The sequence below is a fragment of the Gadus morhua genome, chromosome 16, assembly GCF_902167405.1.
Source record: "Gadus morhua chromosome 16, gadMor3.0, whole genome shotgun sequence".
In the NCBI taxonomy this organism is placed as follows: Eukaryota; Metazoa; Chordata; class Actinopteri; order Gadiformes; family Gadidae; genus Gadus; species Gadus morhua.
The window spans coordinates 9,648,770-9,672,513 of record NC_044063.1 but is presented as its reverse complement, the minus strand read 5'-3'; the positions used below and the strand labels follow the sequence as shown (position 1 = coordinate 9,672,513).

Genomic DNA, 23,744 nt, shown 5'->3' with positions numbered 1-23,744 from the left:
GTCTATGAAGACGTAGGCCTATACAAAAACACAAACAAAAATAGGCGTTCAGGACCTTCATTGAAAGGTAGTGATTTGAACAATAGGTTTAAGATTATAAAACGGACAGCTCCGGTCCTTGGTTCGGTTTGGCACAAAGCCTTTGTAAAAACACATTTCATTCATGCGTCCCCTATCACAATGTATGACAGCCTGTGTTGCTTGGTAACCACTTTTCCGCCTTGAGGCAAATATATTTCTTGGTGTAAACAAATATATTTTCTATCGAATTGTAATCAATAAATTACCGCATTTTATGTTGGTGTGTTTTTATTTCGTCAAATCTTACTAGGTAGTCCATATTAACCGTTTAATAATCGCAATAGGACACTTTAGGCAGCAATTTGCAGTGATTTTAGAACAGCTAGGGTGTTCGATCTGGAAGACTAACTTTTAATATATCTGGCCAACCGACCAGCTCGCGCTGACAAACCAGTCAGTTAGCCAGATAGGCCTATGTAAAAGTTGGTCACTATTGCACAGTTTATATTTTGTTGTACTATGCCACAGGTTGTAATAATATATCTTCCCCCTAGATGATGACAAACCATCATGAATACTCAAAAATACACGTCCAGCTTTATCTTTTGTACTAAATAACTTTCTCGCTCAGTCACGAACACATGATAAATTGTCACATTTTTAGAGCTAACTTACTTTTCTCGACGTGCCTTTGTGTTTTATGATGTATGGACGTGCTGTGTGATGCCGCTCTTCGGATAGGCTACATGAGCTGGACCAGTGAGATCCAAAACTTAGCTAGCTTTCAAGCTTTCAAATAAATGTAATATCTTGTCGATTCTAAACCTACGCTTTTTCACCCTGACATTAGCTGTCATGAGCTGATTCAATAACCATAGCAAGTTAGAAACTATGTTTGAATTCCCGCCAACGACTATGGTGTTTGGCATTGCACCTCGTGGGACGTGCGTGACTGAAAAGTCGCGAGATAACCCGTCATATTGCAGCTCATCAAAATACAGGAAAAACAATCAAATGGAAGCTAAAAGCTTCATTCAACTGTTATTTCAATTTTATTTTTTTAACAAAGCAAATCGTTTGTTGCCAATGCACCCTTTGAAAATAAACTAGATCGATACAAGTGAAAAATAAGAACATCCACCACTGGCTATGATTAGGCCTACTACTGAATTAAACAAATATCGTTTTGATGACCAATACGAAAAATGATAGGATTGATTAGAACAAATATTACATTTGGTTATTGACTTTCATTAGAAATGTTTTTGCAATTCCACAGAAATCCACAATAACCATATTACAATACGACAATATGAGTCAAATAAATTCTACCAAGTCAGTGTGTGTATCACACTTGATTTCACTGGGAAGAGAGGCGATATCCTCAAAAACACCAGCGAAAGCACTGAATTTTACACAAGTATTCAGGAGACTCTCCCATTCTGCAGGAGCTCTGGCGGGCGAAGAGTTGCATGGATGTTTTGATATCAGGCTCCCAGGAGCCAACTGGCTATCTGTGAAGTCTGTGTGCTCGGTGACAGCGTGCTGTCCGTGCTCAAACTCTGAACCACTTCCTGCTCCACAATCAGCTGAGATATCATTTGCTGCAGTGGGTGTGATCGTACTTGGCCTCACTATCTGCTGGGGAGCATCATTCAACTGACGGACCTCCTCTGCAGAGAGAGCTTGCACGGGCCCTGGGCCCACTGATCGCTTTGGCCCCTGTGGGTGACAGGGCAGCAAATGATAGGTATCCACGTACGGTCTCAGCTCAGGGTGTAGCGATGGTGATAACCGCTCAGATTTTGTGGTCCTCCCGTGGCTTAAGGGAGATTTCTTAGAATCCGAAAGGGGCTGAATGTCACGACCTCTTCCTCCCGGATCAGCTCTTGTGCAGCACGGACCATCGCAATGCTTTGTCGCGCGTCGTTTCAGAGAATCTGTGTCAGAATGGAAAGTGATGCTGTAACTGTCGATTTCATAGTAGTCCAGTTCACTTCCCTGTGGGAGCCGCTGTCCAACTGTGGCATCAGATTCATGGTACACCCCCACACCTGAACCCTGATTCTCGTTCAATATGATGTCCGGAGGTCTGCGTTCCTCCAATGTCTCGCCAACCCTCACAGATATAACGTCATCAGAAGCAAAAACGTAATTCTCTGTACCATGTGTGGTGGTCCTCTGAGGGGAGCTTTTATTTTGACACCACCACACATCCTGTCTTGCTCTGAGGTGTCTCAGGGTATAAAACAAAGTTATCACCACGGCCACGGCGAGAAGCAGAAGCAGCACGGCAATAACCCACAGAGGTGCGCCCCATCGGTCGGAGGAACATCCATCTCCCCGGTCCCTCGCTGAGGTACAGACGTCACATGACATGCTGCTGGAGTTGTGGAGACAGATGCAGGCCCAGGTGCTCTCCTGGCCAGGTGCTCCACAAGCCTGCCACCAGCCATTTTCTGGGCTTTGTGGGGAGATGGCTTCATCCCCCAGCCAGGTATAGTTGTCTGCAGGGCAGGGAGAAGGAAGGCAGGAGGAGGAGGACGGACAGCTTGTCTGGAGCAGGGAGGGGCTCGGTATCACCTCCATCATGTCGCTGTGTCCGCTCCCTGGCAGGGTGTAGCCCGCCACCTTGAAGTACTCCACACACCCAGAGAACCCTGTTGGTTGGGAAAGAAAACAACTAAAACATTTCCTGTGTCATAATATGAAGAGTTTCAGCGAGTACGTGTCCGGGATACATAGAATAGCAGATCAATCCAAATTCTCACCAAATTTACTGAATCACAATGCAATAAATACATTTGACCTAAAATGTAATAAATGTAGCTTGATGTAAAATCGGTATTTGTATGAAAGTACCTGTATATGTTGATGTAGAGAAACCTTGTTTAACCTTCACCAGCTGTTCTTTGTAAATAATTCATCAATGACCTCAACCCACCTGAGAGTTGTAGCCTTGATCTTAATTGTGGAACCGCACGCCCAAGGACTATTCTGTCCAAAGTGACTGGGGTGATATCAATTCCTCTGGTCGTGTTCAGGATGGCTTGTTCGTCCAAATAGAACACTGCGTTCTGCCCATCACTTATTACAGAGAGGATGTGCCAGAGTCCGTCTGCAACGGGGGCTTCCACAGCAAACCCTGAGGTGGTGTCCAACGTGAAATGCAGTTTTTGGTCCTTTAGCTGAAGATTACAGAGAAAATTGGACCCCATTTATTTTAACACCCTACTGCACTACAGGCCAACCCTATGATTTACTTCAGTGTAATGGCGTTTTTCGGTTGCACTGTATACCACTATTACCCAGCTATGGGTCAGCAGTGGGAAAACGCCCTAAAGTGAACATATTTGTTGCCTACCATTAGCATTGTATATCCATTATTTCCAATAACAGACATGAGAACTCCATTATTCCGAGTCTTGAATTTAATCTCGATGAGGGTTGAGTATTTGTTTGTTACTTCATCATGGAGCCCATCATACTTCAGATCTTTCAGTAGGATGTCTCTCTTATATCGCTCCTTAAAGACACATTCAATGTAGTCTTTCCCACTGAAGTGTAACACAACGTCCTCTGATATTTCTGTTTGGAAAAAAGAAAAATGTGACGCATTATATTCAACCCATAGAGCTTACGGGACAGTGCGGCTTCGCAGGTGTACATAGTGTTGGTGATTTACCTGTGGCACAGTTGCTTCCTGTGTAAAGAGATTTGCACTCACAAACAGAGTGAGACCAACGGTCATGGCAAAGGCCGCCATTTTGGCATGGACTGCTTTGACATGGTGGAATAATTTTCCTGGGACACCTTAAAAGGACATTGAGGGGGAAAAAGGACTCGTTGGGGTTACAGCTAGTGCTAATAGGAGGCCTAGGCCTATGTTCTCCATAGGGATTAAATTAACACATTGTATTATGTGTTATACTAAAGTGGTGAATACAATGGAGAGCTGATAGTAAATGATCATTTGGATCAGGTGGGCCCACCTCTGAAGGATGTTGTGGGCTCCAAGGGCCATGTCGGGGGTCAGGGCCCTGCCGTTCACATGAATGTTTCGTGCGCACCCAACAAAGTCATGGGTTCGAACCTGACCAGGGTGCACTAACAGAACTCCAATAGACCTCAGTCCCCCAAACGTCATGTTTCCACTGCCAACATTCAGTATCCTGAGAGGGTAAAACGGCAGATCATACTTGTGTTATTTATGCAATGTTCAACGCTGAATGTTCAATTATATCTAATGGTTGTTGGCTCCCTACCTTTCTGAACCAAAGCCATCACTTTGAGAAGAGCAAAATCTATCAGGGTCAACATCTGTGCATCCATCCACCAGTACGGAGCCAATCTGTAAAAAGGCGGAGTCAGTGCTTCGAATATCAAGGGCAAACTCATTTAGCTTTACAATTACCCAAAACATTAACAAAACATCATTCCCCCCTTAATAGGATGTGTTGTTGGGCTATGAATATGTGTTTGTTTGTGTGTTTATAAGCGTCAGTGTCTAATGTGTGTTGGCATGCAGACCTATTCAGGTGTTTGTGTGTGAAGCTTACATTGCCGATCCTTTTGACAGTGATGCTGTGAAAAAGGCCGTCCGCTACTCTCTTCCCAGTCTCCAGCCTCACTGGCCCTGCTCCCAGGTCAAAGGAAAGGCAAACCCTCCCTTCCACCAACTCCAGCGCTATAAAGTCCTGGTATGAGGCCCCCCCAGTGTTGTACAGGAGCAGGCAGTTCTGCTGCACAGTGGCCACTTCAACAGAGATCAGATTACTCCTGGGATCCAGTGGTGGGAACTCCATGAAGGACAGCTCCTCGAAGCCAATGCTGTCATGCTCACAGCGCACCCCACTGACGCCTTTACGCAGAGCACAACAAAGACAAAGTGGGCTTTAAAAAAAGAGGGGTAGTGGTGGCTTTATTTGGGTGAAATGATAGAGACAGTTATTTAAGCAAACAAAAGTATTTAGCAGCTAATGAGAATAACTCAAATGGCCCACGTTGTCTTGTAATATTTTCCAATGCAGTCTAAAAAGCTAGGGGAAAAAGATTGAGTAATACATAACACTAAGTAAATTGTGAATAAGATGTATTGAAATATTAGGTGAACAAGAAAAAAATTCAGATTTGATTGAGTATATAATAATTTATATTTTTACAATATAGTTTTATAAGTTTAAATAAAATATCTAGAGTTTTGCGAAAAGGTTATGGACAACATTCTATACGATCATACGGCAGAAGTGGCATACTCTTACCAAAAGGACATTGACAGAGAAATCCCATCAGAGAATTGATACACTTGCCCTGGATACAGGGGCCTGATTCACAGTGGTCAACCAACTGCTCGCAAGCGTCCCCTTTAAATAGATAAACAAAGCTAAGTTCTCACATAATATTTTTTTTATGCTCAAGAAATAAATATATCTCAACAATACACATATTAAATACCTTTATATCCAGCATCACAAAGGCAGTGGAAGCCATCTTGAGCTTTAACACAGCTGCCTCCATTTTGGCACTTCTGAGTGGGGCATTCATCAAAATCAGTGGTACAGAAAGGCCCAAAGAATCCGTTCTGGCAGTGGCAATAGAATCCCCCATGGTTGTTCACACAGGTGCCTTCATTTCTACAGGGATTGCTTTCACATTCATCAATGTCTGCCTCACACAGCGTCCCAGTGAAGCCTGCCAAACAGGTGCAGTTAAATATTTCCATCTGTGGTGACGCAAAAATTACTGTAGAGCTTTCAAGCACAGCAACGTTTGGACCGATGTGAATGTTTTTGCCGCAGGTAGCGCCATTTTGACATGGAACAGTCAGACAAGGATCACTGGTGATGTGAGATATTGTGACGTTGGTTTGAGCCTCTAGCAGCTTCCTGTGGCCTGTTGAAATACCACTAGCCAGCTCTCGGCTGAGGTACTGACCGTTGTAGCTCTTGACAGCGGCCAACAAAAGGATTTCGGTCTCGAGCACCTTGATTCCAAACACGTGGGTCTTGGATGCTTGTAGGTTAAAAAGACTATCCAGAGCTTTCACAAATGTCAAATACTTGTGAGTTAAGAACTCATGTATCGAAGAGGATGACACATAGAAGAGTATACAACTATCCATGGAAGCATTTGTAAACCCTTTGTAGTTCACATAGACACTGTGGTTGACCGGGAAGTGAAACAGGTCTGTTGCTTCGATGGTGATGTTATAGGTTGCCTCCCCTTGAAAAGGAGCAGACCATAGTTCACACGTGCCGTATGGGATGTCGAACATATTAGAACGCCCGGTTTTAATGCTGCAATTAAAGGTATGGGCCACGTCATCGCCCTGTAGATTTACATGACCAATCCTACCTCCTTGAAAAGAACTGCCGTAATACTTAACTTCGATATGAATACTCCGCTGCATGTAAGGGTTGTCATTTTCATCCAGAACACTGATATGAAACACTGTGGTTGATGTCAGAGGGGGGGTCCCGGCATCCCTTACAGCCACAGCTACATGATAAACAGAGTAGACTTCACGATCCAGAGACCTTGTGGTAAATAAAACTCCATCGGCTGTTAGAGAAAATGCACTCCCCATCATAGGCTTCACAACCCAAAAGGTGAAAGGCCCTTGATTTGGTGGCAAATCCGAATCAGATGCATTTAACCTTGCCACTATGGTGCCCTGAGGCTGATTTTCTTTCACCTGAGCCTGGGTGACCCCCAGTGTTGGGGCGTTGTCATTGATGTCATCGACAGTCACAAGGACATTAGCGGTCCCAGTTGCAGGAGGGGTGCCCTTATCGGTGGCTGTGACAGAGAGATTATAATGAGCCCACTGTTCCCTATCTAGCAGTGAGTGAACTGAAATAACACCACTGAGGGGATGAATGGCAAAAGCTGTGTTTATGTTGCCATGCTCAATGCTAAAGAAGAACTGGCTCCAGTACCAGATTGAGTCCTGATCCACGGCACTCACTCTAACTATTGATGTACCAATGGCAATGTTTTCCCTGACATTGATCAAGTAGATAGTGGGAGTGAACTCAGGTGCATTATTAATTTCTATGATGCTGATCCGGACTGAACATTCGTCTACATTGGTGCCGCTGATAATTCCCCGGTTCTTTGCCAAAACTGTTAGAGCTGCAGGGCTGTTTCCATGCATCCTCAAACTGCCAGTGGTATATATTTCTCCAGAATGTCGGTCGATCTCAAATCCCAGGTTTTGGTTTAGGCCTAACAATAAATAGAAAACCTCACCCTCTGGGCCTTGATCTAAATCGGTTGCTGTGACTTGTCCTACTCTAGTTCCTATAGGATCATGTGTAAATACCGAAAAGTCATATTCTTTGGTTCTGAATGTCGGGATAAACTCGTTGACATCAAGGATGTTGATGACCACATGCGCCACGCTGAACAAAGCGGGTGCTCCCATGTTGGATGCTTTGACCGTGACATCAAAGATCTCCTCCTGTTCATAATCACAGACGTCTGCAGTGGTGATGGTGCCATTTACTGAGTCAACTGAGAACCTCTCCACATCCCCAGAGATTAGACTGTAGGTTATCTGTGCATTTGTTGTTGAGTCAGGATCCGTGGCCTTTGCAATGAAGACAATCGTTCCAATCCCAGAGTTTTCTGGTACTGAGGCAATGTATTCCAATTCTCCAAATGCTGGAGGATTGTCATTCACATCAACAATATTCACAGTCATGTTTGTCATCCCTATCTTTGATGACCAACCTCCATCAACAGCTTCTATTTGAAAATGATACAGTCGTTGCTTCTCAAAGTCCAGCTCTCGGATCAGTGATAGCAAAGCCGAACTTTTCCCCAGGGAGAATGGTAAATATTCAAGATCTTGTCTAATGGAATATGTGATCACACCATTGGCACCTGAATCCTCATCCTCTGCCTGTATTTTTCCGATAACTGAACCTACGCGTAAATCCTCAGGAATGGAAAATATAGCAACTGGTTCTGCAAAGCTTGGTGAGAAGTGATTCCTTGCAATAATTTCAATAGTGATTTCAACCTGTGAGGTCAAAGGAGGGTGTCCGCTATCTTTGGCAGTAACTGACAATGTCCAAACTTCACCAAGATGTTCCCTCAGACTTCCATTTAGTGTTATTTTTCCAAAATCTGCCTGAATCCAAAACATATCTGAGGCCTTTCCATTCTTTAAACCATACTCAATCTCATCAGAATCGTTATCTACTGCTAAAAACTGAACCACCTCAGTTCCTATTGGCATGTCAAAGGGTATGGACACTTTTGAGGGTGAAAGCAGAAAGATGGGTGGATGGTAGTTATACGGCACTAATCTTACTGTTACAGTGGTGCTAGCAAATAATGACGTTATTCCACAATCGTATGCAAAAACTGTGAAATTAAAAACCTCAAAGGGAGAATGATGTAAAGCCATTAGTTGGTTTGTATAAATTTCCCCTGAAGTTGCATTGACCCAGAAGTGGTCAACTGGGGGTTCAATTGTATACACAACCTCACTGTTTTTCCCTGTATCTGCATCTATTGTCATAACTCGAAACACAAACTCCTCTTGAGCTTTTGTTTCTGGTAAGATTACAGTGGGGGCGGTATGTGAAAACACCGGTTTGTTGTCATTGACGTCTAATATGACTATAGTGACATCAGTACTTATGCTCCATGCAGAATCATTTGCATTAACTCGCACTATATAATGGTCCTGTTTCTCTCTGTCAAGGAGCCCAATGACAGTTATGAGGCCATAGTTGTTATCAATAATGAAAGGGATGTCATTATGTTGGATTATTGAGAAAGTAATCTCCGCATTTTCATCAATGTCATCATCAGCTGAGATAACTTGTACAACCGGTTGTCCAATAGGAGCGTCCTCTGGTATTTCTGTCCTAAAAATCTGGGAAAATCGAGGTGGGTGGTCGTTTCTGTCTAAAACAACGACAATCACAGTTGCGCTGGCCCTGTGATGAGGGTTATCTTGGTCTATTGCCTCAACCGTCAAATTGTAATCTGCAATCACCTCTCGATCTAAACTTATGGTGGTACTCAGTTCACCAGTCTCAGAATCAATGATGAAATGGCTGTCAGGGTTTCCCTCCACAATGCTGTGGTGCACCATACCATAACTTCCAGTGTCAGCATCAATGGCAAGAACATCGCAAACCCACATTGGCTGCAAATTCTCAAAGATGTCACAGCGGAACTCACTTTGCATGAACTGTGGGAAGTTATCGTTCACATCACTGATGTTTACGTGGAACTCTGCAAAAGACGAGAATGGTGGGGATCCAGAGTCTCTCGCTTCTACCAACAAGGTAAAACCCTTCTTGTTTTCATAATCCAATGGGTTCTGTACTGTTAGCTCACCGCTTGACTCGTCCATTTGAAAAATCTCTTCGGTGTCTCCAGAGGCAAGGTAAAAGTAAAACGGCTCTGGCCTTGGACTTGTTGCATTGACAATCGCCACCAGGGTTCCAACTGGTGCATCCTCAAAAATGAATTTTCTAAGAATGTCAACATTAACCACTGGGAATTCTGAGCCATTGTGAAATATTACACTGATAGTGGTAATGTCAAAATGCGGAACTTCTCCACTATCTTCAACATGTACATCTATCGTTAGGCCCTCCCTTCCTGTGAGAAAACCTGACGTGAACACGGTCCCGCTGCGTGGGTCGATTGTAACCACATCAACGTTTGGTCCATATAAAGAAAACTTGAGTTCTGCGTTCATCTCAGTGTCCCCATCAGTTGCTCTCACCGTACAAACCACAGATTCTGAAAGATACAATTAAGTGGAACAGTGAAAAACAGTAAAAACAGCCAAATTTATATCTAATTTCATAAATACAATCCAACAAACAATCCAATAAATCCTTCATTAATATGAATTTGGACACGTTCATGGTCTCACCTGGATCCATGGCAGTAGGTACATGGGCCACATAAGGACTGTTTTGGAAATGGGGCCAGTGATCATTCACATCCCCAACAAGTACGTTTACAAGCACTGAGCTGGACAAAGGATTGGTAGAATGCTTATCGCTGCAGATGACCGTCAAGTTGTAGATGGCAACTGTCTCTCGGTCCAGAACATCAGTGGTGGACAGCTCTCCAGACGTTCCTCCAATGGAGAAGGGTGAATCTGGCCCGACGATGGAGTACCTATAGAGGTCATATTATATAGCAACTACACCATATCAGTCCAGTGTCATACATTTTCAAAGCTTTGCGAAACTTATCTGTGACTTACAATTATAATGTTATCAAGGAGCGGTGGGGGGTTAGGGCATCTTGCTCAAGGATGACTTGTGAACATTCGGGATTGAACACGGTACCTTCTGCTGAACAGTCAAACCCCCTTGGTGCTACACATTCGTTCCCCTTTTATAGGGGTGTTAAACTATTGTTGCAAGCAGGTAGTAATCAAATCACAGAAGCATTAAGTGTTTTACCATAGTTCTCCATTGACACCTTGATCTAGATCCGTCGCAGTGATGATGGCAAACACAGTGCCTGCCGGGCTATCCTCTGTAATGATGGTGTTGTAGACATCCTCATGAAACTGGGGTCTGTTATCATTCTCATCATCAACTACTACCTCTAGGGTTAGAGTCCCAGTTAAAGGTGGCCAGCCTTGAAGTGACAAGGAAACAACCATTATTGATCAAATTGCTTCACTTATTTATCAGTTTTTGTATAGTGAGTGGTAGATGGTTTAAATTCCAATTTGTAGGATATAGGATGGCTGACATAATCAATTACCTGCATCAACAGCAATAATACTCAAGATATACTGTGGTTGTTTCTCCCTGTCTAGGATGTTTAAGACATGGAAGGTGCCATTGGGCGAGAGAGAGAACACACTGTCTTCATTTCCACTTTGTGTCCAATACGTGAGCTGACTATTGATGCCTACATCTTCATCCCATGCAGATATCTGATTGAAAAGGACAAAAACACAATTTCTGTAAAACCAAAATGACATCAAAAGTATGTGTATTAAGGTTACTCTGTTTTTCAGACTGTAGTACCAACTGAGTGAACTGAGAGAGGTCCTCCTCATTCTCCATGACACGTACTGTCTGTGTCGCTGGGGAAAAGACAGGCGTGAAATCATTGACGTCCGAGACAGAGATGTCTATGACAGCAGCAGAAGATCTTGGTGGGCTGCCTCTGTCTCCGGCCAGCACAGTTAGTGTGTAATTGGATTGCCTCTCCCTGTCCAGCTCCTCCATCACTATGATGACCCCCCGGACAGCGTCCATCGCAAACGGACTTGTCTGGGAAAGTGTGTACCGCACTTCCCCGTTGGCGCCCAGATCTGCATCCCAAGCCTGAGCCCGGAATACGCTGCTGCCCCTGGGTATGTCCTCTCTCACAGACAGGCTGTAAGACCGCTGTGGGAACTCTGGATGGTGGTCATTCACATCCTCTATGTGCACGGTGAGGTTCATGGTACTCTCCATCTGCGGGGAGCCCTTATCGACGGCTGTTATTGCGACGGTGAAGGCCTCATCCCGTTCCCTGTCCAGCAGCTGCCGCAGATGCACGTGTCCGCTCGTGTTGTGAACGCTGACCCAAGCGCTCGAGGTTGAGTCGTTTAAATAGTACAACACCTCTCCGTTGGACCCTGAGTCTGCATCCTGTGCGTGGACGGTTGTAATGAGCAAGTGGAGAGCAGAATCCTCTAGAATAGCAACACTCGGGGCGGCCGTGAAGACGGGGGCATTGTCATTTATGTCCTGAACTGAGATGAAAACCTGCGCTGTGCTGGTGAATCGCTGAGAAAAGATCTGTGGACAGTCGCTGGCTGTCACTGTCAGATTGTAGGAGGGTTTCTTCTCTCTGTCTAGCTCACTGTTCAGGCATAATCTGCCAGCGGGATCCAAAGAGAACACATGCTCATCATCCCCAGCGGAAATTCGAAGGTCCAACTTACTATGCTCATCTAGCAGTGAGATAAAAACGAGGGGAAATAGCATGGTCATTACAAAATAATGATTGACATACCTATCAATCAAGCTTTTAAGTCATTTTTTGTATTATATATATACCTACATACATATATATAATATATATGATGTTTTTTAAATACCCACCAACAACAAATCTATACCAGTAATTCCAAATGTATGTACATAGAAGAAACTGTTTGGAGACAACCTGACCCTGAGATCCAGTTGCATATTTATTACAGGTATAAATGTATTAAACCTTTAAAGGGGAAACATTATGAAAGCAACAATTTTCCTGGGATTTCATGTACCGACTTTTTTCAAACTTTGAAAAAAGTCGGTACATGATTCTTTGAGTGAGATATGCATTTCTGAAAGTACCCAGCCTACAGTTACCAAACTAATGAGTCCGTTTTGGCGCCCCCTCCAACGTAGGAAGGGGGCACAATTGAATATTACCTCCCACTTCCCCTTTACCCTCCAATCAGAGCATAGCTAAGATTTTGTGGACCAGCGTACGAGCAGTTCCGGCGGGGGGAATTCGGCGGCAGCTCAGCTCCGTGAGTGCAATCCCTTTCTCTGCTGGACTGCTTTGGCGACAGAAGCCTGGTGGCAGTCCGGAGGAGGAGACATGGAGGTGAAAGGGATTGTACTCCCGGAGCTGTGCTGCCGGACTGCCGCCGAGCTACCACGCCGTCAAAGCCGTCCGGCAGCTCCGGCAGTGTACTCCTGGAGCTGAACTGCCGCCGAAGCTTTCCAGCTGCTCCGGCGGGTGTACTCCGGGAGCTGAACTGCCGCCGAAGCTGGGAGGTCCGGCGAGGGGGAGCTTGGCGGCAGTCCGGCAGCTCTGGCGCGGGGAGCTCGGCGGCAGTCCGGCAGCTCAGCTCCCAGAATACAATCCCTTTCTCCTCCATGTCGCGGTTCATGGACTTCAGAGAGTCAAGGCCAAAGTTCCTTTCCCCCAATTCTTCTCAACCATGGCCGAGATATCCCCCACTAAGAGTCTTTACTTGTTGTGGAAGTACCAGGGACATCAGACACAGTCTTTATGATTCATAATATCATCCGAGGCGCACATAGCTTTTGGCCGTGATATTAGATATAATATTATATACCCATAAATAATATTGTTGTTATTATATTATATTATATAATATAGATATAGAGATCCAGGAGTCCGCAGATGCTCCATGCTGTGGTTCAGTCTGACAGCTCATTGGTCAATTGGCAGCAGCTCATTTGCATTAAAGCTACAGACACCTGAAACAGCGCATTCTGAAGGGACTGAAACAGAGGGGAAAAGCGGTAGGGGAGATTTTTTTTCCTAAAAGCTATTTCCAACATACAGCTTCAAAAACATGTTTTCTGGAACTCATATACTGTGTTTACTTGTTGGGAAAACACCATTATATCTCTCCTTTAAAAAGCCACTAGTATCAATATATGATTCCTCTACTGGCTGAAACAGTTGGAACCTTGTGTATTGTGGGCCCCAGGATATATGTTCTGTGTTGTGTATATTATAGTTTAAACTACATCAAAAATGTCCCTAGATTCCCCTACTCTTACCTTTTGGCCTCATCATCTGATAGTGCATATATTCCCCCCCTTGTGGTTTAATTAGAATTATTTCAGTGAGATTCTGAGCGTGTCACATTCTATATCTAAACCATCAGGGCTGGATAGTGTGGAGGTTGGGGTGTTTGTCTACTAGCCAAAAAGGTGCCTGGTTTGAACCTCAGTAACAACATCTGTAGGCATCTCTTTGGGCAAGATCCCAACCTACCAGCCCATCAATGACATGTATCTGGAGAGAGAAAAACACTGCATCTCCATTTGGATTGTACGGATGAAAGAGTGGGGTGATTAGTAAATGTCACACTGTCTGGCACTTTATTTATTTTCCAAATGCCATTGGCGTCCCAGGTTAAGTGATTAACATTTAGAACGTTTGAGCTTCACTGGCCTCCCCGCTCACCTGCGTCTTTATCGTGGACATTTAGCAGAAGAAAGCAGGTCCCAGTGGCCGTGTCCTCGGGCAGCGAAGTAGAGCAGGTGTCCGGTTTAAACTCTGGGGGGTTGTCGTTGACGTCCAGTACGTTGAAGTAAACCCTGACACCCGATAGCGGACCCCCCTCTTCCTGGACCCCCACCGTGAGAATGTAGAATTTCTGCATTTCGAAATCCAGGCCGCGGGACAATAGGAAGTCCCCAGAGAGGCGGTTCAACAGAAAGAGTTTGTCCCCGTCGTCCACCAGCACAGAGTACTTGACTGGCCTTTTGCTCTCCCGGTTCACTGCCTGCAGCCTTCCCACTACCGCTCCTGTTAACATTAAGGGACAAACAAGGCATGATTGTGTCTAATACAACACAATGTTGTTCAACAAAGGGTTTTATTTGTAATTTTCTGGAGGATTTGGAACCAAAGCATCTTCCAATAACATGAGTGCATACATTATTAGCATTGGTGGCTGCAGTGACTATAGAAAGCATTCACTACAATTCTAGTTCTGTGGTTCCACTTTAGCCTGCGCAAGACTTTAATGTAGCCTAGTTTAGATCAAATTAAATAATTTGATCATCATAACAGTATTATTGACATTTTTTGGACCTTTAGTAAACAGCTAACCGACCTGGTATTGTGTCTTCTGTCACTTGGAAGGAATAGACTGGCTGAACGAGAGGCATCGGTCTTTGCCGACGGCTAGGGGACTGATGTGACACCAGCGCATCCTGAAGCGCAGTTGCTTGGCTGGTGCTGCTGCTGTACCAGGAGGGGTGAGCCGGATGGAGCTGGACCTGCCCAGCCCGCGGCCTTCTCCCACCAGTCCCATCTAAGCCACTGGTAACCGGAGGGCCAATACACCATGTGTATTTAAGAATCTTAAGCAAAATACAGAAACATTCGATAATGATGACCAAAAGACTCGAGGTCTCTCAAATAATATCTGGATAGCTAAAGCTTGGTGGGTCAAACTTGCTCGGTATATGAGCTTGGAATGCATTTTTTGTTGCTATGAACCATTGTCAATTAACTCATTGCATTATGTTTCTATGTATTCGTGTTGTGGTATTTTATTCATGCTTTGGACTCTGGATTCAGTATCCAACTATTGAATGTCTTACTACAAGTTATGGTTAAAAAATGACTAATAATTTATAAAATAAAAAGGTTCACTCACCATGTACATCAAAAACACATTGAAATGTATTCTCCGCGGTCCAGGAACGTCCATAATCAAGTGTATCATTAGGTCGCCATTGCAAAATAAAGAATTCAATGTTGCACCCAAGTTAAAGCAAAACAACACAAACAGCAGCGAACCAGTCCGGCATCACTTAAAACTATTCGAGCAGAAGCTGAAATGCTACTCTGTGGTAGTCCGCCGAAGTCTGTGATGGTCCTGAGTTTGGCCACACTTTTTGTGTCTCAACCCCCCTGAGATCACTGTGTAACAAAAGTTACGTTGAAAAGGTCCAAAACGAAGCTGCTACATTTCAGCGAGTAAGAAGTAGGCCTAAACCCAAGCCACACAACATTTATATTCATAGTATTTATCACTTCAAAGAATGATGCGATAATTTGTTGCATTTTGTTTTATGTAGCCTACGTTAACATTCTGCATTTGAAGATAAACGCATTTCGACTGTGCTTGCCTGGCCTTGGCAGGTGCGTCAGGTGGGGCATTCATTCAACGAGAAAGAAAAGTAGTTTTTTTTTTTCTTTATAAACTCAGATTAAATGCAGATTAAAACGATATTGTAGCCAACGGAAAGGGCTAGACAATATGTCTGTTTTTGAGTGAATGGGTGGATTTCCAAATCTAGAAGAGGTAAAGGGCAAGGCTTTTAGGGAAATTGGATACATGGATCAATTAACTAGGCCTACTTTAAATGAACATTTTCATGAATATGTGAGTGAACAGAAGTATTTCCCTGCCCATTCCCATTTTTTTTGCACCTACTTCTAATAAATAATGTAAACCAATTTTTTTTTAATAACATTTCACTGGGGTGGTGGATATGGCTGTATTGGATTACTTTTAAGGTGCTGCAGCTTTCAAGGAGAAACATTTATATACAAATAGCGCCACCTTCTGGATTCAGATTACTCGACGGCCATTCAGGAGTGTTATTAAAGGTCCATGGCGGTACAACAGTAGAATGGGTAGCCCCGCCCATTCTGCCGGTGATTTGAGTTCGCCCTGCGCATGGGTTTGGAGCAATGAACCTATGGGGTCTGGAGAAGAGAGCAATACATTTCTTTCTGCTTCCGATACGTTATGCGGATGCCAATCACCAAGCTGTCTTCTCCCCTTGGCGCGCTATTGCCTGGTTTAATACAATGACAATAGGGAAGCGACGGCAACCAGCCAATCGCGTACAGAGTCAGTTGAACTATAGTCCGTTGATCACGCCTATTGTGTTGAAGAAAATGACAGCAGCTTCCCAGAACAACGTGCAATCTACGATTGAGCTTGGTCGGGCTAGAGTCGACGATGCCAGTCTAGTACAACAGCACAAGAAAGGGGGCGGAAAAAGGAAGCGCAATCATGCCTGCAGCGTGACTGCATGACTAGCTCATCCTGCTCAGTCCACAGTATTACAATGTTTATTGATATAGTGCAACTTAAGCATTGATCATTGCTCTACACAGAGTATATGAGGCCCTCTAGTCCAGCGGTTGTCAAGTGGGGTAGCATACAAGGGTTGGTCTCTATGGTAGGCTACTCGATATTAAATTGCGATTTACATTCGCAATTTAATTTATTTTTATTGTAATGCGACTGATGACTGAAGTCTCAGTACCAAAAGAATAATATATGCAGCCCGGTGTAACATAACTCCCATTCGTCATATCCATGATGGGCAACTCACGCACTGAAAAATCTCCAGTTTTTGCGGTGGGTCGTTGATAAACGTTGCCATGACAACAGAGGAAAGTCGTCTAAAAGTTCTTCCCCTTAGTCAGAAACGTTGGGTTGGTGGAGAACCGACCCATTTATTAATATTTTTTTAATGCTTCATCCTGGGAAAAAATGGGTGCGACAGTATTTCACGCTAATGAAAACGAATTCATACATTTCTCAACTCCTTATGTAGAATAAGATCAAATATATTCCTTCTGAAAACAATTAGTTAATGATGGATTAAATGTCAAATACAGAAAATTGAAATGTTCTTACAAATGAAACCTTCTGATGGGACCAGCTGCTCGTCCGCCCATATATATACAGTATATATATATATATAATATACAGGCACGTCATTTATGGCTATTGTCCAGTTGTTACTGTCCAATTTGGATTACTTTTTCTGTGCATACGCGTGTTCACTGTTTAAGCAACAGAATTAAGAACTAAATCATGCAAGTGAGCTTACCGGATACTTGGGGTACTCTGTACGATATCACAGGGGTATACAACTTTGGGAACCATTGCGGTCGACTAGGCATTGACAACTAATATTTAGTAAATATCAGTTTGCGAACGCTTTCATTGAAATTACCTGTGCATATGCTAACCATGGGTGGCCCATTGGCCGATGAAGATTAACTGACAATTATTCAAGACAAGCTTTTTGTAAACATTTAATAACACTGGGCTTTTAAATTGTATGATAAAGACTTATGTTGTAAAATTATCTTGTTTGAAATCATATTTAAGAGAACCACTCACCATCAAAATACTGCAAATTAAATAAAATACATACGAGAATGGATGATCAAAAACAGAAAAGTCCAAATTAAAAAAGTAATTTCTTAAAAAAAGACCTTTATTAGAGTGGTATTCAAAGAACAATAAAGACATTTTGACAACACATGAAAAAATATTCTTTAAAGCACAAATAAAAAATAAACGACCAACCCAAAAATTTCATTTTTGAGTTGCAAGTTTAACGTCTACAGACTACTTAGTTTCCATTTAAATTTCATCGTCCTCTCTAAATTGTTAGATATGGCTGGAATAAAGAACTACCACTAGGAAATGATCAAACCGAAGATATGTAGTGTTAACTTTACAAAAAAAAAAAAAGGAGCATAACACTGTACATCTTAAAAACATTAAATATACACATGTTCTTGTTCAGTCACTTTCCTTCCTGAATGTGAACGGAGTACATTGGGATGGTGGGTTGGGGTAATATGGCATGAGCAAAAGTCTAGCTCGTACTACCAATGCATTCTACTCATCGTCATCATCATCATCGTCGTCATCATCGCCCTCATCATCATCGTCATCGTCATCATCCTCGGGTGGTGGAGCCGCGGCAGCGACCTCGACCTTCCCCTTGGTACGGTAGGCAATCATGTCCTGCAAAGGAATGATGTAAACATGTTTAAAATTCCAACCGGCCATCTCACATTGGAATGAATCCCATCCACGGGGTAGGGGTTGGATTGGGTTCTCTCACCTTGTCGTACTTCTCCTTCAGCTTGGACGCCTTCTTTTCATAGGGCTGCTTGTCCTCGGGTGAGGAGTTGTTCCACATCTCCCCAAGCTTCTTGGCAGTGTCTCCGATGGAGAGACCGGGAGTATCGGTCTTCACCTTTTGCCGGAAGTCGGCGCAGAAGAGGAAGAAGGCGGACCTTTGGGACGGACGGCGTGACTTGGTTAGTTGGAACGCTGTGTCACAAATCCGTATTCTAGAATGGAAGAAAGTTGAATAGCGAAAGCAAACATCCATTCGTCACAATACATACGGGGGTCTCTTGGGGGCATTGGGGTCCTTGAAGCGCTTCTTCTTCTGGCCCTTGGGGGGAATGTAGGTCCTCATCTCCTTCTCATAGCGGACCTTGTCTAGTTTGGCCCGATCCTCAAACTTCCCTTTCTCCTTGGGGGACATCGTCTTTGGTAATGAAAAAAAAAAAAAAAAATGTAAAAAGAAATCTGCCGTCACTCACTGACAGCAAGGAGATGTGTAATTTTGCATCAAAAAAATAAATAAATATATATACATCGTGTTTTAATAATTGAGATTACCTTCCAACGTTCAGAACATTTCTTGGAGAACTCTGAAAAGTTGACACTCGCTTCAGGGTGCTTCTTCTTGTGCTCCTCACGGCACGTCTGAACAAAGTAAGCATATGAGGACATTTTGCCCCTTGGCTTCTTCGGATCTTTCACCATCTTGGGGCCCTGAATGGGAGGAAGACGTTTTTGTTATTATTATTGTCAAATGTACTATAATCTAATAATAAACTGAAATAGTTTGAATTATAATGTCTCTATGCTCAATTTCCCCATCTCTGCTTTGTCAGTTCCATCCATTGTTTAGATAGGGTGGAAGGGGGAGGGGGTGACTGATGAGCTATTGGATAGTCCAAGCCTAATCTTGGAAAAACAGCCCATAAACTCAAAACATTATCAGTAACTATACACTGCCTACAACTATATTTTATTATTCAGCTCAAGGCCAGCTCTGGCTATATAAACATAAAAATTACTGATTGTATGCAGGATGGCAATAGACGCATCGCATTGGGACTGACTGCATCGTGTATGCATAAAATTAACGTTAGCATTAGCAACCATCTGCCGCCCTCTTGAGCTTCCTTGAGTTAGCAATGATGGCTTCCCCCATTGCTTTGTCTTGAAGATACTATCGTTAGCTTCGCTCAACTAGCAACCATTAGCAATGACACCATCTTCTCTGCTTAAGGGATCAAATAAATATGTGAAAGAATTGCCACTAATCCTTCATGGAAACAGTTTTATAAAGCGAAATCGCCTTTATGGGAGTTGACAATAGCTTTAACGCGAGAATCAAGCGGACGACAATTTTTGACAACCGATGCCCCTACGTACGCCATTCACTGTGCTGCTCTCTCTAGCTCTTTGTACGCGGGCTAGCGTTAGCATGTCTAACATGGACGGCGGGCCCATCTGTCCAGCTAATACACTAGCAAGCTAACGGAACGGGTTAGAAGCAAATACAACCATGGCTTTGAGCGGACGTTACGCTATAGAAACGTAGTTACTCCGTCGTGGATGGGGTTATCCTTAGCATAGGTCTCTATATGGGAAATTTCAAAACAGAACAACATTAACACTCCGCGCCATTCGATTTTTAAAGCAGCGTTGGCTCACAATAGCAAGTACTTCATACGACATTAGCAATTTATTTAGCATCTCAGAAGGTTTCGTGTTTAGCAAAAAAATACAAAATGAACAAAGTTGTTGAAATACATCAAGATTTCCATTTTGAGGATTTGTATTATAATAACATGCACATGACTATATATCAAGTTATTAAAACATGACTTACCCAAATAATTGTATATGAAGTAGGACGTACACAGCTATGTCTCAAACAATAGGCGGTCAATGCGCGGTCTTTTGGCGGAGGGACTACTCTTCATTCTGCGTATTGGTTCTCTGGCTGACATGGATTGGCTGCCGCCATCCCCCCCCTGCCGTCTTATTGGACAGTTGGATTCCAAGCACTCCACGCGGCTCGATTGGTTGTAAACACAATGGATGAATGGCGCTAGACTCGAATGGAAGACGCTGGTCTTTATTTGTAAACATAGCGTTTCCATCGCAGACATAGCAGTGTATCCCGTTATCGCTGTGTTTTGCCCATTCATTCTGTACGGGGCGGTTAACACGGCTATGTTTTGAACACGCGTTTTGACATCTGTGATCCATACTTATTAAACGCATCGAGACTGAAAAGATAGTTGGTCACCAACAATGACTTAAACTTGAACCATTCAAAGCTGAAATGTAACTGTTACAGTTAGGTATCTTAAGACGGTCGTGTTGGTTGCTGGTTTGTGTGGTTGTGTGGGTTGGTTAAATTCATTGATGGTTTCATTTATCGATCAATGCCTAAATAAGAGTAAATAAGGCGTTTCACTTTTCAGGACCACTTTGCGGTCACAATGTGGAGCTACAGGGATGATCAGAGCAACTGAATCTTTCATGAGTCCCCCCCCCCCTCCGCTGAGAGTTAACAAGTAGGTTGAGTTGTATCTCCATAACAACATCCCTTGTTCGCCGGGGTAAACTCCGCCTGTGGTAGCATGCAACCCAGATCTGCTCAGATATATTTGAGCTTCACAAATGTAGATAGTAGTCTTCAATCGTATTGTTGTTGTTTTTTAGATATTGTCTTATAGGCTATACAGAACCGTAACATCAACGTGGGCTGCTGAATGGGAGGCTTTCTATTTTAAAGTATTTTTTTTCCAAGATATTTGAAAGAGACCATGGCAGCCAAGGGTAAGCATAGGTCAAACTTATTATTATTTCACACAGTTAAGCTGATTTTTTTCCCAAAATCATAAGCCTTTTATTAGACTAAATAACACAAAGTATGTTTGTTATTTTCAGATAAAATAGCCCTGTGGGACCCATATGAAACCTCGAACAAAAGAGAGTTTTTCTACCGCCCAAGCTCAAACACTGAGTTTACACTGTAAGTGTCTTTATACCAACATCACACGATACTGATTTGGTGCACATGCATTAGTCTTTTTGTGTATGTATTTAGGCCAGCGACCTCCAAAACGTTCAGGGACTGCTATTCACCATCTGGACCTGTGGGTCCAACTGGTTACAGTGAGGACTTCTGCTGGAAAGCTGTCTCTAAGCCTGAATGCATTCGAACAGGCTCGGCCTCAGGACAGAGGAGGAACAATCCACATCCAAGTCAGGTGGATCCTTTAAAATAATAGTCGTTATCGTTAACACTCAAAATATGGTACATTAATCAACCATCAATTAACATTAGTTATTGCAGTAATAAAAATAAAATAACAGTTGATTAACTGTTTATTTATTGTCTTGTAAGTGTCTTGTAACCTGTGGTGTTTTATTAGTAATGGTGTTCAGTTGTTGTATGTTACCGTTCTGTTTACAAGCTGCTCATAACTTATTGCCCCCAGTAGGATTAATAAAGTTGTTTTGATTTTGATAACCAAAGTTAATGATGTTAATTAAGGTATTCAATTATACATTATTCAATAGGGTTAGGGTTAACCCTAGCCAACTTACCCTGACTCTTATGCTTTTTCATAATGCATATTGCTTCTTCAATAAATGTTAGTAATGGTAATGCTATACTTTATAGTAGATTCATCAGAAGTTAAAATATAAATAACGAGAACCTGTAACAGAAAAAGATTTGTTATCTGTATAGGAGGATAGACATGACTTTGTATAGATGTTCACGTCTATTCAAATACATAAGCACCGCAGGTAAAAAACATGCCTTTGGTGAAGTGGACCAAGGGGAGGTTTTAATGGAGTACTCAGTGTGTGGCTCCATGGGGAGGTTTATTCACTCCGTCTTTCCTCCAGGGCTTCCTTACGTGGAGGCTGCCAAAAGGCGCTTCGCAAAGCTCTGCAGGGGGGAGCAGATTCACATCTGAAGAGGAGATCCAGAAAGCCTTGACAGCGCAGTACTGCTCCACCTACCGCACTGACTTCCTGGGCCTCCCTCAAGGTACACCGAGGTTACCGGAAAAAATGTGTCTTTTGATCAAACCCAGAATCACAGACCTCAACCATAAATACAAGTGCCGGCATAGAGACCCACGCTGTACGTACTGGGGCTATTTGAGCATTTTAGGCTTTCCCTCTTTCGTACGATTGGACAGGAGCCGATCACATTAATTCCTATAGGGTAGCTGGGCTGGTACCTCTACGCAGCAGGCAGCAGGATCCTCACTGGACTCGCACTGAGATGAGGGACAATTACTGCCGGCCCAAGAAGGAGCAACTGCAGGACAACCGGTGTGATACTGCCTATGGCGGTAACGCACGCCACCGTGTGCACTGCAGAGGAATAGGTACACTGCACTTGAAGTTACATGAAATACAAACAAAGTAAAGACATTCATGACATATAACATTTTCTCACATGAAACTGACAGTACCTTTTGACATCTTTCTCCGGGATGACTCCAGGTAGAGTGCAGTCATTGGGGTTTGGAACCAGAACCTTTGTACTGGGAGTCCAACACACCCTTAACTACCAAACGATACTGCCCTGTAACCATTGGAACACAGCATAGGTCGTCTACATATCTTTCTCCTCTTTGCAGTACCAACCGTTGTCCAACGGCACATACGAGATCGTCACGATGTTTCGGAGCTGACCACCTATGATACGTTCTTCGGAAGGAAGGCTTCTGTTGTCCCATACGTGCTCAAGGCTTTACAGCCACAGGAGCTGCAGCAGTTATGCAAAGTTCTACCTGAAAAAGGTCTGCTTGATTCACATCATGGTAAACCCTCTGTGTGCGGGGGACTGGGGTCTTCATTTCCACATTGAGCTAATGTTTTGTTTTTTGATTTTTACAGACACAGCGCTCATGAAGAGCTTAATGAGTAAAGCGGCTGGCGGTCAGGAAGAGAGAAAAGAGAGGAAACTTCCCGCGGTCACAATGCCTGCTTCCAGACCGATGGAGTGGATATCGAGCTGGCCAGGCCCTCACTGACTGAGACGTTCCGCACCGCACCGGGAGGGAAACGCTTTCGTGACCATAAACCTAATGAAGAGCTCTTTTTTTATGTGGTCACTTTAGTTATTCTGTGTTAATTAAAACTCTTCCAAAAGCTGTCATGCATATATTTACTGTGTGTCCCCTGAATGATGACGTCAAATTAAACACGAGAGCTCATCCAAAATGTCCAGCCTTTAGATTGATAGATAGATAGATAGATAGATAGATAGATAGATAGATAGATAGATAGATAGATAGATAGATAGATAGATAGATAGATAGATAGATAGATAGATAGATAGATAGATAGATAGATC

The 23,744-nt window shown here is 43.3% G+C and overlaps 3 protein-coding genes across 4 annotated transcripts; 1 reads left to right on the top strand and 2 right to left on the bottom strand.

Moving 5' to 3' along the window:
* Positions 1-1,049: 1,049 nt before the first annotated feature.
* On the bottom strand, positions 1,050-16,621 carry LOC115528750 (protocadherin Fat 4). Its single transcript, XM_030337050.1, has 15 exons — positions 14,606-16,621; positions 13,951-14,295; positions 11,049-11,965; positions 10,780-10,954; positions 10,470-10,650; positions 9,929-10,179; positions 5,476-9,792; positions 5,283-5,384; positions 4,581-4,882; positions 4,287-4,372; positions 4,014-4,193; positions 3,707-3,834; positions 3,386-3,609; positions 2,966-3,209; positions 1,050-2,681 (listed from the first exon to the last, which is right to left on the bottom strand). Exons 1-15 carry the CDS (start codon positions 14,658-14,660, stop codon positions 1,339-1,341), a joined length of 8,850 nt encoding a protein of 2,949 aa, XP_030192910.1. The 5' UTR covers positions 14,661-16,621; the 3' UTR covers positions 1,050-1,338.
* Positions 16,622-17,726: 1,105 nt separating this feature from the next.
* hmgb1b (high mobility group box 1b) lies at positions 17,727-20,375 on the bottom strand. Of its 2 annotated transcripts, XM_030381651.1 has the most exons (6): positions 20,241-20,359; positions 19,913-19,988; positions 18,956-19,111; positions 18,676-18,821; positions 18,387-18,561; positions 17,727-18,286 (listed from the first exon to the last, which is right to left on the bottom strand). In XM_030381651.1, the coding sequence occupies exons 2-6, from the start codon at positions 19,913-19,915 to the stop codon at positions 18,158-18,160; spliced, it is 609 nt and encodes a 202-aa protein (XP_030237511.1). In that variant the 5' UTR covers positions 19,916-19,988; positions 20,241-20,359; the 3' UTR covers positions 17,727-18,157. The 2 variants fall into 2 exon arrangements, with proteins under 2 accessions (XP_030237511.1, XP_030237512.1); XM_030381652.1 differs by lacking the exon at positions 19,913-19,988 and having other exon boundaries at positions 20,241-20,375.
* Positions 20,376-20,438: 63 nt separating this feature from the next.
* On the top strand, positions 20,439-23,543 carry tex26 (testis expressed 26). The gene is made up of 7 exons (XM_030381650.1): positions 20,439-21,199; positions 21,311-21,395; positions 21,471-21,633; positions 22,280-22,424; positions 22,579-22,770; positions 23,026-23,187; positions 23,285-23,543. Exons 1-7 carry the CDS (start codon positions 21,187-21,189, stop codon positions 23,419-23,421), a joined length of 897 nt encoding a protein of 298 aa, XP_030237510.1. The 5' UTR covers positions 20,439-21,186; the 3' UTR covers positions 23,422-23,543.
* Positions 23,544-23,744: the final 201 nt, after the last annotated feature.

Excerpts from the sequence above, each read along its gene's own strand:
- hmgb1b (XM_030381651.1), bottom strand. Across the intron at positions 18,822-18,955 it reads AATGTTCTGAACGTTGGAAG|ACGATGTCCCCCAAGGAGAA; the intron begins GTAATCTCAATT and ends TCATTACCAAAG. Across the intron at positions 18,562-18,675 it reads AATGCCCCCAAGAGACCCCC|GTCCGCCTTCTTCCTCTTCT; the intron begins GTATGTATTGTG and ends TCCGTCCCAAAG.
- tex26 (XM_030381650.1), top strand. Across the intron at positions 22,771-23,025 it reads TGTGCACTGCAGAGGAATAG|TACCAACCGTTGTCCAACGG; the intron begins GTACACTGCACT and ends TCCTCTTTGCAG. Across the intron at positions 23,188-23,284 it reads CAAAGTTCTACCTGAAAAAG|ACACAGCGCTCATGAAGAGC; the intron begins GTCTGCTTGATT and ends TGATTTTTACAG.
- LOC115528750 (XM_030337050.1), bottom strand. The coding sequence starts at position 14,660 with ATGCCTCTCGTTCAGCCAGTCTATTCCTTCCAAGTGACAGAAGACACA. Across the intron at positions 4,883-5,282 it reads TCTCTGTCAATGTCCTTTTG|GCGTCAGTGGGGTGCGCTGT; the intron begins GTAAGAGTATGC and ends CTCTGCGTAAAG. Across the intron at positions 3,210-3,385 it reads ATGGATATACAATGCTAATG|CTAAAGGACCAAAAACTGCA; the intron begins GTAGGCAACAAA and ends TGTAATCTTCAG.